The sequence below is a fragment of the Xiphophorus maculatus genome, chromosome 14 (genome assembly GCF_002775205.1).
Source record: "Xiphophorus maculatus strain JP 163 A chromosome 14, X_maculatus-5.0-male, whole genome shotgun sequence".
In the NCBI taxonomy this organism is placed as follows: Eukaryota; Metazoa; Chordata; class Actinopteri; order Cyprinodontiformes; family Poeciliidae; genus Xiphophorus; species Xiphophorus maculatus.
Window position 1 is genome coordinate 22316871 of NC_036456.1, and position 13838 is coordinate 22330708.

Genomic DNA, 13838 nt, shown 5'->3' on the forward strand with positions numbered 1-13838 from the left:
TAAACAATCCCTATGTTTTGCTAAAATGTTGCTTGTAAGTTAGTTTTGCCTTATTTGAAGTTTGCTGAAATATTCTGACCCTAAACTGGACCAGAGTGTTTTTGCAGTGCAGCATGTCGGGTTAAATCCTGAAACCTGATCCGTCCTGAAGTGAGAGGATCAGCTGCCATCTCCTCTCTGAGGCGTCACTCGGCTCCTTTCACCTCTTCACAGCCGCTCAGTCGGGGTCACATCAACACAACCATTCAGCATTTCAGATCTCACCTCTCCTCACTCATTCAGCTCCAGTCGGAGGGGCGGGGTCTCACTGCGTGAGTCCCGGTCCGTTTCCATAATCTTCCCCTAATCCTTCCAAATCCTCTTCTCCCATTCGGAGGAAGACGGAAGAAAAGCTTTGGTAACAAAAATGAGAAGTGAATCACAAGTAGCTTTTAGCTAATCAGACGGTTTAACCCACCATGAACATGAAACACAAAACTTGGTTTGTTCTCCTTCCTGGAGATGAATCAGAAAAAAAAACAAGGATCAGCTGAAAACTGAGTCCAGATTCAGACATGAAGGCAGGTTTTCACTGTCTGTGCTGGATCGGCTGTATGAGGTTCTACAGTTACTTGCTTTAGATTATTTCAGATCATTTAAACCTCACAAGATTTTCTGAAGTATTTGTAATAAATTTGAAATAACGTATCCAAATTACATTTTGTTTTTCTCAGCAATTACAAACTATTTCAATAATCTTGATATGAAAATAAAGCTAACATTTGAGGGACTCCTTCAGAAGTGTAAGCATCACAGCAGGTTGCGATGGTTTCTGTTTTGTTTTGTTGTTTATAACAGATTTTATGTCCTGACCAACCGTCTGTGTGTTCCTGCTGAAACTCGTTGGACCAGCAGGATTTCTCTGTTTTCTGATTTTGGTGAGTCTGTGTGATTTAGTCCGTTAGAGTCGGTTTGATTATGGACCAAAATCATAACATTTGCTCCATCTCCAGCTGCTGTGGTTCTTTCTCTCTGCTCTGACTCAAACCCTTTGAGCAACCTGTTCCCCTCCTGGCCTGTGGGGGCGCTGCACCAAAAACCACTGAAGACACTGAGTGCAACTTCCTTCTTCACCAAATGGAAACAAAAATGGAGTGGCTTCAGGTTTTTGCGTATTTTTCACTTTTGTCGGTAAAAAAACAACAAGCTGTCTCTCCCTTAGCGCTAGGCTCTCTAGCGTTTGTTTTGGTTGTATTTACCCAGAATCCCCTGCACTGTAGTCCACTTCCTGCTTTTGGAGCGAACTGGGAATGCACCCTAATATTCAGTCTCAGCTGAGAGGAGAGGCATCTGCTGCTGTAGCTCATCTGCTCTGGTTCTGTCATCTGGAACCAGAACCAAATATTGACAGTTTTTTTCTTTTTCAGTTCATTCTTTTTAAATCTTATGTTAGTTGTGTGAAAGAAAAAAAGCTAAAATCAGCAGTTTGAGCAATTTAAACCTTTTTCTCCTTATTCTGAGGCTCCATTGGAGCTTCAGCCTGAAGTCCTCCAGTTTCTGCAAAGCGATTGGCTGGTTTGTGTTTGACGATAAAAACGTGAGGTGAGTTTACTTACAGAATTTTTTTTTGTGGTCACCAGAACCGGGACTTTCTGTAAACATGAGATCTGTGATGTCATCATTGAATCATTCCTACTTTTAATGATTCTTCCAACTCGGTTCAGTTCATTTAATCAGGCCCGGTTCACAGGATCAGTCGACCAACAGGTCCAGTTCATTAAACCAGTTTGTTCCAGTCGTTGTAATCCAGGACACTGTGTAGTCAGAAGGTCAGAGGTCATTGTGAGGTGTAAACAGTCCAGGATGGTCCAGGTGTGAACAGGAAGTGGACCTGCAGCGGCTCCTGGCCGACCCAGTTCCCACAGAGCTGCTGACGACTCGCCGTCAACAACATTTGCTGCTCTGACTTGCGGCTCAGAAGCGTTTGGTTGGCGTCAGGCTGAGCGGAGGCGGTTCTGTTACAACCACAGCAGAACGTCAGCGCCAGGTTCATGAACCTGTGGTCCTACGGGAGCCCAGAGGAGCCAAACAGAACCAGAACCAACTGAAACATGATCAACTCTTTATTAATGTAGCATTCCTGTTCTGCTTTTACTGCAGATCAAATCAATTATTTCTCCTGTTTTCATCTTTCAGTTTTTGTGATTTTTGATTCCAGAAATGCTTCGAAGTGGATTTTAAAGACATGGAGGTTTTGGAGGAGCCAGATTAAAACCTGCTGCATTCAGGCCCCGCCCACACAGACACCTGGAAGGTGTTTGGTAGTTCAGACGGGAAATCCACAGCCACCATTTTAAAAAGAAATTATTTTTAAAAATGTTTGAAAAGTAGAAACATTTCTAAACGCCAGATTCATGTTTCAGTGTCAACATGCCTGTTTTTAAAACGACATCGCCGGGAGAGTTACAGCGCCACCAACTGGCCTGGCAGACCTACTACAGCGATTCTGTGGCGCTGCGTCCTGTTTTTAACTCATTCTTTATAGATTACAAGAATTTACCTTGTTCACCTCCGTGTGGGCGGAGCCTCAGAGGGTCTGAAGTTCATGTTTAACAGAATCTCACTGGTTCTCCTGGGATGGATGGATGGATGGATGGATGGATGGATGGATGGATGAACAGGAGGTTGTCGGTTAACTGATTTAACTGGGTTCATTGGGTTAACTGGATTATTTTGGGTTAACTGGTTTCATTGGGTTAACTGGGTTAACTGGTCTCCGGTATCTCCTCTCCTCCCTCTCCCTGTGACACACACGGGGCGCGCTCCGCTCCCGCACGCCCCCGCAGTAAAAGCGGGCTTCCCGCGGGGAGCCGCTCAGACTCGGAGCCGGACGGACCCGCATCCTGCCGCCGCCATGCTGGACAGCCTCACCTTCCTCCTGGAGCGCCTCTTCCTCCTCGCCCACATCAAGCTGTCCAGCCTGCTGCCCCCGCAGCTGGCCCGCAGCTGTGACCGGGAGGAGCCGCTCCCGCAGCCCCCCGCAGCAGCAGCGGCGGCCCGGCACAGGTTCCAGCGCGGGGACCTGCTGGAGGTCCCCCGAACCCTCTTCACGCACTTCGGGATCTACCTGGGCGACAACCGGGTGGCGCACCTGATCCCGGACATCCTGCCGGTGCTGAGCTCCGACAGCCGGCAGATCCAGCAGATGGTGACCAACAGCCGGCTGCTGCTCGGCGTGCTGTCCAAGCGCGCCAGCATCCGGGTGGACTCGGTGGAGGACTTCGCGTACGGAGCCGGGATCCTGCTGAACGCCATGGACCGGGCGGTGCCGCTCAGCCCGCTGCCCGGGGAGGAGGTGGCCCGGCGGGCCGAGCTGCTGGTCGGCGGGGTTTCCTACAGCCTGCTGTGGAACAACTGCGAGCACTTCGTCACCTACTGCCGCTACGGGGCCGCGCAGAGCCTGCAGACCGACCAGGTGAGCTGCCCTTTGACCCCACCGAGCCATTCACCAGTTCATTTACCAAATTATCAAAAAACTGCAAAAGTTTTAAATGCATTAATTCGACCTAATTTTATTACGTAGCATGGAAAGCCATTACTGCCAAAAATCACTATTTGTCTAATATAGAAATAATTGAATAGTCATTTAAAACAAAAACATTCATTGCCTAAAATGCTAAAACTTTACCACTAGGCTAAAGTATAGAGTCTTAAATGCAACATATAGATATTTTTTGTACAGTTTTGTATATTATTTTTTTTATCAATTGATCTTTTTTGAGTCTGTATACTCCAGTTAATGATTAATTGATTACTAAATTAGTTAACAATTATTTCAATAATTGTTTAATCCAGTTAATTATTTCAGCCCAGACACACACACACACACACACACACACACACACACACACACACACACACACACACACACACACACACACACACACACACACACACACACACTAATTCTGATGGATTTTTTGGGTTCCATGTTTTGATTATAGAACATGACTCTGTCTTTGTGTGACCTGAACATGATTGATTCTCTGCAGACAGAAAAAGCGATGTAACAACCAGATAAAATCTTTTATAAGCATCTTTGTGGCGCTTCATGTTTCTGTTTTGCACCATGTTGACAGAGGAGATCAGGCATCAAACGGTCTGATGCCTGGAACCAAACCCAGCTTGGCCGAGTCCAGACCTCCACCCACTAAACCACCGTCGCTCCTAAAACATTTCCTCGTAATCTTTTATAGCCTCTTTAAAAGTTAAATCATGAATTCTACATCATTTGTTTGTGCTGATATTTATCATTAATGGCTGGCCGTACTGACTTGTCGCTGAAAGTCTGCAGAAGTTTCCTGCACACAGGGATCCTGTGTTTTATTGGACAGAACGTCCTGCAGCAGGAGACCACATGTGTTCACGCATGTTTGACTTTGCAGCCTCATAAAACGCTGAAGGTTTTAGTGAAACAACTTTATCCTGACTCACTCTGCATGCAGCAGAGCAGACCTTAACAGAGGAGGACTCTCTTTTTTTAAAAACTTTCCATCATCCAGACGTCTAACCTGCTGTTCATCAGCGGTTCTCAACACTTTGTTGTGATCTGTGAATGATTCCGGCGGCTGCAGCAGATTTGACTCTGAATCTCTGCTGGATTGAACTCTTTTGTCTCCTGATTTGTTTGTTATTTTGCACACAAAGCTGCTGCTTTGGGCTGAAATGCAACAGCAGAAAATCTCTGGACCCTGTTTGCTCTGGATAAACTCAAAGATGGAATCTGCTCACTGGAACCAAAACTCAGTTGAGACAGATATTCATACGGCATATTTAATGCATTAGATTGTAAGCAAGGACAAACTATGATGAAGTGCAACATTTATTTATTTACTTATATTAAAATGCATGGTTTATCCTTCATGATGCCCTTTTTGAACGTGTCTTTCATATTTATCTCCAAAATGATGCAATATCATAAAAAAACACTGCAAAAAGCACAAAATCTTACCAAGTAATTTTGGTTTAGTTTCTATCAGAAATATCTCAGTTCACTTTAAATAACTTAAAGTGACTTTTCAGCAAAAATATATGAGTCTGTTTGAAGTCAATTGATCCTTAATATTGATGAAAATCTTCTAATTTCACTGGCTGATTATTTCACTTGTAACAAGACATTTTCCCGTGTTATAAGTTAAATATTTTACCGGTGAAACTGCAACTTTTCCATCAACATTAAGGAATTATTGATTTGAAACAAGCTTTTATTTCAGAATAGCTACTTCTGTATTCATTTTGTCTTATTTCAAGCATTCTAAGATATTTGCTCTAGAAACTAAACTAAAAATACACAGTGAACATATTGCAGCAAATAAACCAGCTCATTTTTTTATATAGATGCTGATATGATTAATTCCTCCATCTGACCGTCTCATACAATCTTTCCAGAAAAATCTCTGCCTGATAAATGAAACTATTTTAACGTTAATGTAAGTGGATCAGCGAAACGACTCAGAAATGCTGCCTTGGCTTCATGTGAAGGATAAACCTCGCTGTGAACCAGGAGGACTGAACTGTTAAGGATGGAAATAATGGCTCATGGAGGTTTAGCAGCCAATCAGGACGTCCGTCCTCCTCTGTTGGACTCGGGTTTACGGAGCAGGAAAATCTGGGTCGCTCCTCGGAAAAGTCCTGAGAACAAGAGCCGCATTCAGACCTGAGCCGCCTGCCAGCAGCAGAGAGTCACTCAGTCTGCGCTGATGATGATGGACGACAGCCGTACCGGCCCTTTAAACCAGGACCACGCCTCTCTGCGGTCGGTCCAGGACGTGTTTTACTCAGATGACAGCTTGACTCTTCTTCAGCTGGATTTGGGAAAAATTCGCTCATCTCTGCTGCTGTGCATCAGATGAAGGTTCATTTTTCACATCCTGTTTGAGCCTTTGTTACTCAGCCTAATACTAAAACTGATGTTAAATACGAGTTTGACTGACTACCACGGATTTGAAGGTACTGAAAAGTTTTCAGCCCCCTAACCCATAAATCAAAATGTAATAAAAAAAAAAAAAAAAAAATATATATATATATATATATATATATATATATATATATATATATACATATATATAAAAATCTTTTTGTTTGGAAAAGTGTTCATAAAAGATGTTTTCGTCATCCCAGGTCATTCAGTGACTGTTTGGTGTTTACATAGTTTAACCAGATTAAACCATCTGGATGGTTGAATCATTACGGAGGACCCCCAGCTGCTTAAAGCTACTAGCATCTTTTCTTGATCAGTGATTATTTTAAGCCAACTGAAACTTCCAGACTCAAAGAGTTTAGTTTTATAAAAGTTGAATAACATTTTTATGACTAACATCCAGGTGAATAAAGGTGATAAATATTTACCTTTTTGCTGTTTTTCAGCTTCACACAGTCAACCTTTACATGTCAGAACGAACGATGGAGCATTCTTTACACTTTCAAAACAAACCTGAGCTAAAACTCAACCTGACCGGAGCTTTGTGAACAGAGTGGCAGCATGCTGACCCCTGGTAGCAGAGGGTAATCCAACCTGATGTTTACTTAACGCTGGGGCCCTCTGAGGCTCCTTTAAGAGCTCCTGTTGGCCCTCGGCCCCCCATTCCTTAAACCTTTACAGGCTTCTCTCCGAGGCGGCACACAGGTCAGATGTTTGGCTTGGAAATTACAGGATGTGAAACTTGATGCAGGGAAAAGTCTGTCAGCAGCAGCAGGAGGGAAACCGCAGTCTGTCTCTTATTAAGGCTGTAATTAGCATTTCAAATGTCATTTACTTACAAATATGGGAATAATTTGTAGCGTTTCTAAAACCTCTGTGGGGTTTTGTGTTGCTGGTGTTTCTGTATTGTTTCAACTCTAAGCAGAGTTTGAAAAGCAGCAAGTCTGGCAAAAATATTCATTCCCTCATGAGCTGGTTCACATGTTGCAACCTCACAGTTCAATGTATTTTATTGATTTTTTTTTTATGTGATTGACCAAATCTGATTAGTTCCTACCAGCTTTCTAATTCCATGCTGAAGAAATGCATCCCCTTAGCATGATGCTGCCACTGCCACGTTTCACTGGCGGATAAAATACGTGGAAGTTTTGTGATTTTAGTGTGAAAAAATATGAAAAGCAAACCTAAAAATATCAATACAAGTGGAAAAGCAGCGAGTTATATCAAGTCCAAAAGTATCACAGGTGCTAAAATTCTTTGTTCAAGCAGTAATCTTTGTTTTTCCTTTAAAAGAAATAAATGTTTAGGCACTGCATTAATAACACACATGTTTCCTAACATTTATGAACATTAGTTAAATGTGGATTAGAAAAGCCGGTTTTCAGTTCAGCACTGTTTGTTTCCTCTGAAGGTTTTTTATAGATCAAGGTTTTCCTGTAAATGATTTTACAATCAAAGACTTTCTGCTATTTTAGTGAGATTTTATGCGGCAGGCAGGATGTAGGATGTAGGATGCAGGATGTAGGATGTAGGATGCAGGATGCAGGATGTAGGATGCAGGATGCAGGATTTAGGATTTAGGATGTAGGATGCAGGATGCAGGATGTAGGATGCAGGATGCAGGATTTAGGATTTCAGATGCAGGATGTAGGATTTAGGATTTAGGATGTAGGATGCAGGATGTAGGATGCAGGATTTAGGATGCAGGATGTAGGATGTAGGATGCAGGATGTAGGATGTAGGATGCAGGATTTAGGATGCAGGATGTAGGATGCAGGATGCAGGATGTAGGATGCAGGATGTAGGATGCAGGATGCAGGATGTAGGATGTAGGATGCAGGATGTAGGATGCAGGATGTAGGATGCAGGATTTAGGATGCAGGATGTAGGATGTAGGATGCAGGATGTAGGATGTAGGATGCAGGATTTAGGATGCAGGATGTAGGATGCAGGATGCAGGATGTAGGATGCAGGATGTAGGATGCAGGATTTAGGATGTAGGATGTAGGATGCAGGATGTAGGATGCAGGATGTAGGATGCAGGATTTAGGATGCAGGATGTAGGATGTAGGATGCAGGATGTAGGATGCAGGATGTAGGATGTAGGATGTAGGATGCAGGATGTAGGATGCAGGATGTAGGATGCAGGATGTAGGATGCAGGATGTAGGATGCAGGATGTAGGATGCAGGATGTAGGATAGAATTTGTCCATTTTTGCAGGAAATGTGACGTTTTATGTGGAGCAGAATGGTGAAGGTGTGTCTAGACGAGCAAAGTAAACCAACATGGTTCCATAATTATCCAAATGAAAATGCAGCCCACACTTTTCAGATTTGTATAAGTTATGTGTTTAATATGAAAAATGTGAACGTTTTTTTCTGTCCTCTGTGTTTTTCTGCAGTTCTGTGAGTGGCTGAAGTCTCTGATCCGGGACCAGCGCAGCGTGGTTCTGACCGGCCTGCTGGGCCTCCTGTCCATGGCGTGTTTGGGCGTATCCCCTGGCACCGCCCTGCCCTCCGCCCTCATCCCCTTCACCCTGTGGATGGCCAGCTAAGAGGCCAGAACAAACCCAGAGACTCTGTTCTGGAAGACGGAAAACATCTGGCCTTTAACTAGACCGTTTGGGTTTTAGAGACGGAAACCGTCGCCTCGTCTGATCGATCTGGAAGTAAAAACGTTTTCTGCTAGTTTGGACACTTCTCACTTTGATATTATGTTTTTTTCTGTTATTGTTTTTATTTCCTCTCCTGCTGAATAGAAACTTCATCTGATGATTATCAGCCAATCAGAAGACAGAAAGGAACCAAAACAGCCGACTGAACATTTTAGTTCAGATTTGAAAGTTTTCTCCATCCAGACCACAGATAAAAATCTCACATTAACTCTGTTCTGTTTCTAATTTTTATCTTTGACAGGTGAATCTGACTGGTTTTCCCTCCAGTCTGATCTTGTTCTTGATCAAGTTTGGCTCCATTTCTACCCAGTATGTCAGGAATCTGTTTGGTTTTTTGTTTCAGCTCTGCAACCTGGTGAAGATGTAAATATCTGTAAATATCCTTCTGGACCTGATTGTTTCCTAACAGTCACAAACTTTTTTACCGTTTTTTATAACTTGTTATATTGTGTTTTAATGTGTAAATAAAGAAAATGGAAGAAAAGTGGATTTGTGTTTTTTTTCCTCATTTGTTACATTTATTATAACAAATTTACCCAACTTTGATTTTATTCTATGAAACTTTAATTTATTTTCACTTACATATTAAAATATTAAAATTTCTTCAAAATTATCACTAAGACGGATTAAAGCAAAGTCATTAAAATAAAAAAAAAGCTGTGTCAGCATGTTTCTTTCCAAATTAACTGAAAATTGCTTGAAGTATTTTTTTTAATCTCCTATGAATCACTGAACTCGTTTTGAGTTTCGCTGCTCAGCTGTTATCAGGGTTTGGTTGCTGTAATGAAATATTTTTTCCTCTGGCTGCAGAGAAAAGTGGAAACAGTTGCTGACCTGCCAGATTCAATCAAATGAAAATAAAAACAGATTTTCTTCAAATCAAATATTCCTTTACTTCCCTGTGTGAGAAGAAATGAATGGAAACTATTTTAATCTGGCACGTTTGTTGATTTTATTTATGGTTATTGGTTCTGTAGGTCTTTAGTTGCTTACGCCTGTTAACTTTTGTTCATCATAATAATTTTGAACTGCAAATAAACGTGATGACCTCAGTAATGTATTTAATTTTTTTTTAAATTAACTTTATAAACTCTACATGCAGTTTAAAAACAGACAAAAAAAACCCTAATCTGTTTATAATAATGAAGTTATGAGCTTTTACATTATTTATTTGGCCTGATTCTTTTCGTTGGGCTCCTTAGAGCCTGCCGCCCCCTGCTGGCCAGCGTGGAGACTGCAGACCCAGAACAGTGATGAAGACGTCCTGTTCTTCATCTGTAGAGCCTGAAACGCCGTCAGCCCAACCCGGGCAGATAAAACAACTTCAGATCTCCAGGAAAGACTTTCCATAAAGTGTAGGAGTTTCTTTGTGGAAATTATTGACCTTTGATCATTTGTGAGGTCAGACTCTGATGTTGGATGAGAAAACTTGCAGTTTCTAATTCCTAACTGAGGTGTTTTTGTGCTCCGTCTGCACCTGTTTTTGTTCATTATGTCTTTTATGTGTATTTTCTGACTTTATGCCAGAAATAAAATATGGTTCTCATCTTGCTTTACCTTTTTAATAGTTTAATATTTTTTGCTTTATTTTATTTTTAATTGCTTTGTTTCTTTGTTTCAACACTTACAAAAAAATCCCATGAGATTCAAATGTAAGGGTATTTTTCACCTGTTAGCAGATTTTACAGGTTTCATTGTTTTGCGTCTGTTTGATTTGTTTTGCTGGTGTTTCTGGTTGTCATGGAGACCCTGGCTCACCTTGTTCCAGGTGTTACTGTGTCATATTGATCTATCTGGAATATCTTTTAAAACATCTGTTGAGGAGGTAACTTTACCAGCAGGATGTGGTTATAGTTTTGTCCCTCCTTTGATGTTTTTAAAAAAATTAATTTTATTGTTTTTTTCCTTTTCAGTGGTTGAATCTTGTACATTATTTAATTTTTGTCAATTTCTTCTGATTTTCTATGACAGTAGTTTGAAAGTTGTCTATGAAATACTTTATATGTTTTCATATCAATAATGTTTGGTCAGTTTTCATCCTGTTTTGATCTTTTTGGACCCAGAAAGTCAGAGCTGAGACCTCTGGAGGTAAAGCAAACAGCGCCCCCTGTCTGCGGTGAATTCCTCTGACTTCCGGTCAGAATCGGACTCTCATCTCCTCTCTGCTCCTCCCACCTGCTGGATAAAACCTGCAGTTTCACCGCGACCCGCGTCTCCTGCGCCATGTTTCCGCTGCGGCTCCTCGCTTTGATCTTCGTCTCCTCGGCAACAGTTGACCCTTCACCTGAGGAGGAGAAGGAGAAGCAGGATGATGATGAGGAGAAGAGCAGGTATGACCTGGTGTTCATGAGGGGAGACCTGCTGGAAGTTCCCCGGACTCTCTTCACTCATTTTGGGATTTACCTGGGAGGAGGCAGGTGAGTCTGACGCTGCGCTCTGATTGGTCAGGAGGTAAAAATGTTGAAAATATTAGAATATTTCTTATTTTGCCTCGTTGCTTCTTTCTGATGTGTGACGTCATTCTGCCCTTCTGAAATATTCTTCTCTATTCCTCATTTTCGTCTTACATTTCTGTCTTTCTACCATTTTCTGTACTTTCTTGATTTGTCTTTTTTTATAATTTACTTTTAACTTTTTTGTTCTGTTTCTCAATTTTTATTCGTTTTTAAAATTTATTTTTCATTCCTTTAATTTTGTTCTGCCTTTTTTGCCTGCCTGTTATTTTATTTATTTTTATCTCCATGTTTCCCTCCAGAGTGGCTCATTTCATCCCCGACATCATGCCCGTCGTCTCCACTAACCAGTTTCGGCTCAAACAGATGGTCAGCAACACCAGACTCATACTGGGAGTACTGGCTAAGGTGACATGGACTCTTCTCCGCCTTGTCCTTCATTATTTCCTGAAGCCAGAAGGATCTATGAGAGATTAAAAAAAATGTTTTATCATCATTCACAGCAGCACTGGCAGCATCAAACCTTCCCTTTGTTTAAAGTTCATCTTGCAGTTTCCCTTGCGGCCTGTGGATGGCAGTGTTGCTCTGCAGTTACAGTTCGCAACAAAAACACTCATTGGCTTGGTGTCTGTTTCGTAAACACATCAGCCTGTTTTGTTGTGTTCGGAGCCCATTAGGCCCTTAAATAGGATTTAATTCGCTGCCCTCGTTGTGTGTTTGGCTCTAGACTCCAGGGTTTTGGCAAAATCAATTGGTTTTGCGTAGATTGATCTGGTGGACCCGACCGGACCAGAACAGATGACATCAGTCGAGTTAGCTGCTAACTCTTATATCAATGTCTGGTAATGTCTTTAAGTTAAAGGAGGAACTGAGCCTAACTTGTTCCTGTGTGCAGGTTGGCAGCGTGAGGGTGGACTCAGTGGAGGACTTCGCCTACGGAGCCGAGATAATCCTCAACCCCATGGACAAGGTGACCCTGGTTCAACTCCCTGATTCAGTATTTAAAGCTCTGAAGTCATTCATACAGTAGGAAACAAAAGGTTTATGTTACTTATCCATGAATCCAGCTGACTGTCTGACTGGACATAAACCAAGGCTTCTTAAAGGTGCAGGGAGTTCTGGGTTCTGGGTCTGATCCATGTTGGATTATTCCTGGTCATTTTGAATGATTCTGGAGCTCTCTTGATGGTATTAATCCAGGTTTTGCATGTGTTCTCCCTTCAGATGTGCAGCTGTGCAGCGCTGCAGGGGGAGGAGGCGGCCCGGCGGGCCGAGAAGCTGCTGGGAGACGTGGCCTACAGCCTCCTGTGGTACAACTGCGAACACTTCGTCATGTACTGCCGATACGGCACCGTCATGAGCTTCCAGACCTTCCAGGTGACGCTACACAGGAAACACCTACAGTACAGTCCAAATTCAGCCACTCTCTGACTGGGAATTACAAACCCAGGTGGAGGATAAAAGCGACTCAGTTTTGTGGGTTCTCAGGTTTTCCAGCAACACTTTAACCTTCAGCTGCAACCTTTGCTCCCTGTGGCAGATTAACAGCGATCACCGATCAGACCAGCCTCTTTCTCTGCTTGGGTTAAGCTTTGCATTGCAGCAACCGTTCGTCTGTGAAAGCTTCATTGTTTCAGTAGATTTTCTGTGTGATTAGGAGGTTGAGAGTTGAGAAGGAATTAAGGAGGAACGAACCAGGCTGCATGGAGCCGGAGAACAGGGCTTGAAACTGCATCAGTGGAGCTGCTGAGAAGGAAAATCACGTCAGGATTACACAAACATTCATTTAGTGGAGGTCAGGAACATAATGTCCAGACCTGCTGCAGCCACAGAGGATAATCGTCATGACCCACACCATAGGAACAACTGCTGACGTCAAGAAGGCAGATTCTCTTGGTTTTCTTTGAGAACTCAGAAACGCTCGGAGGGAGTTTCATTAGCTTGGCTTCTATCCAACTGTCATGTGGTGAAAAAGGGGGAAAATGCCAATCAGACGTGATTTTATCAGCTGGTTTGGAGAAAAGCTGAATAAACAACTGAATGATCTCTAGAGTCAGAGCCAGCACGGTGCAATGTCGCCATCCAGTGGCTGTTTTTATGTAGCATGGATTTATGTGATACAATTTTTCATTTAAATATGTTTAACTTGAACTGTTTATTATTATTCCTCCCTCCAGGAATAATATTCAATTTCGCTTTAAACTTGCTGAAACTTGTTAGTTTTTTTTCTGGCAACAGAACCAAACAGAAGTGAGACAGAAGAAAAGAAGGAATGAAGAAAAACAGTCGGATCATAGAAAACAGCAGAGGAAAGCAAAATGGCGGCGCTGACGGTTCTCTGGTTTGTCTCCATCAGTTCTGTAAGACGGTGAGGAAGCTGTTGCTGAGTCGAGGCGTTGCCAAGGTTACGGCAGTGCTGGCTGCTTGTCTGCTGGTCTACCTGCGGGTTATGAACACCTGGTCGGTCCTGCTGGCGGTTCTGCTGCCCTTCCTCCTCTGGATGGCCTCCTGATTGGACACACTGTCCCGGACCCCGACCCGGATCCTCAGAGATGATTTATTTTGACCAGCAGTCCAATCTGAAGCTTAAATTAGTCCTGATTGTTTTCATCACAGAATCTTTCATTGTTTATGATTTATAATAGATCCCAAACATATCCTGTTAAATAAAACGTATTTATTTACATTTGTTCAGTGTTTAGATGTATCAACGGATGGAGTTTTCCAGAACATTCTCATAAATCCACCTCC

The 13838-nt window shown here is 42.4% G+C and overlaps 2 protein-coding genes across 2 annotated transcripts; both read left to right on the plus strand.

Annotated features, from left to right (window-relative positions):
- Positions 1–2808: 2808 nt before the first annotated feature.
- LOC102225752 (lecithin retinol acyltransferase-like) lies at positions 2809–9112 on the plus strand. Its single transcript, XM_005810756.3, has 2 exons — positions 2809–3454; positions 8362–9112. The coding sequence occupies exons 1-2, from the start codon at positions 2894–2896 to the stop codon at positions 8512–8514; spliced, it is 714 nt and encodes a 237-aa protein (XP_005810813.1). The 5' UTR covers positions 2809–2893; the 3' UTR covers positions 8515–9112.
- A 1728-nt stretch (positions 9113–10840) lies between these two features.
- LOC102223500 (lecithin retinol acyltransferase-like) lies at positions 10841–13771 on the plus strand. Its single transcript, XM_005810747.2, has 5 exons — positions 10841–11051; positions 11390–11495; positions 11983–12057; positions 12312–12464; positions 13444–13771. The coding sequence occupies exons 1-5, from the start codon at positions 10858–10860 to the stop codon at positions 13597–13599; spliced, it is 684 nt and encodes a 227-aa protein (XP_005810804.1). The 5' UTR covers positions 10841–10857; the 3' UTR covers positions 13600–13771.
- The last annotated feature ends 67 nt before the right edge of the window (positions 13772–13838 follow it).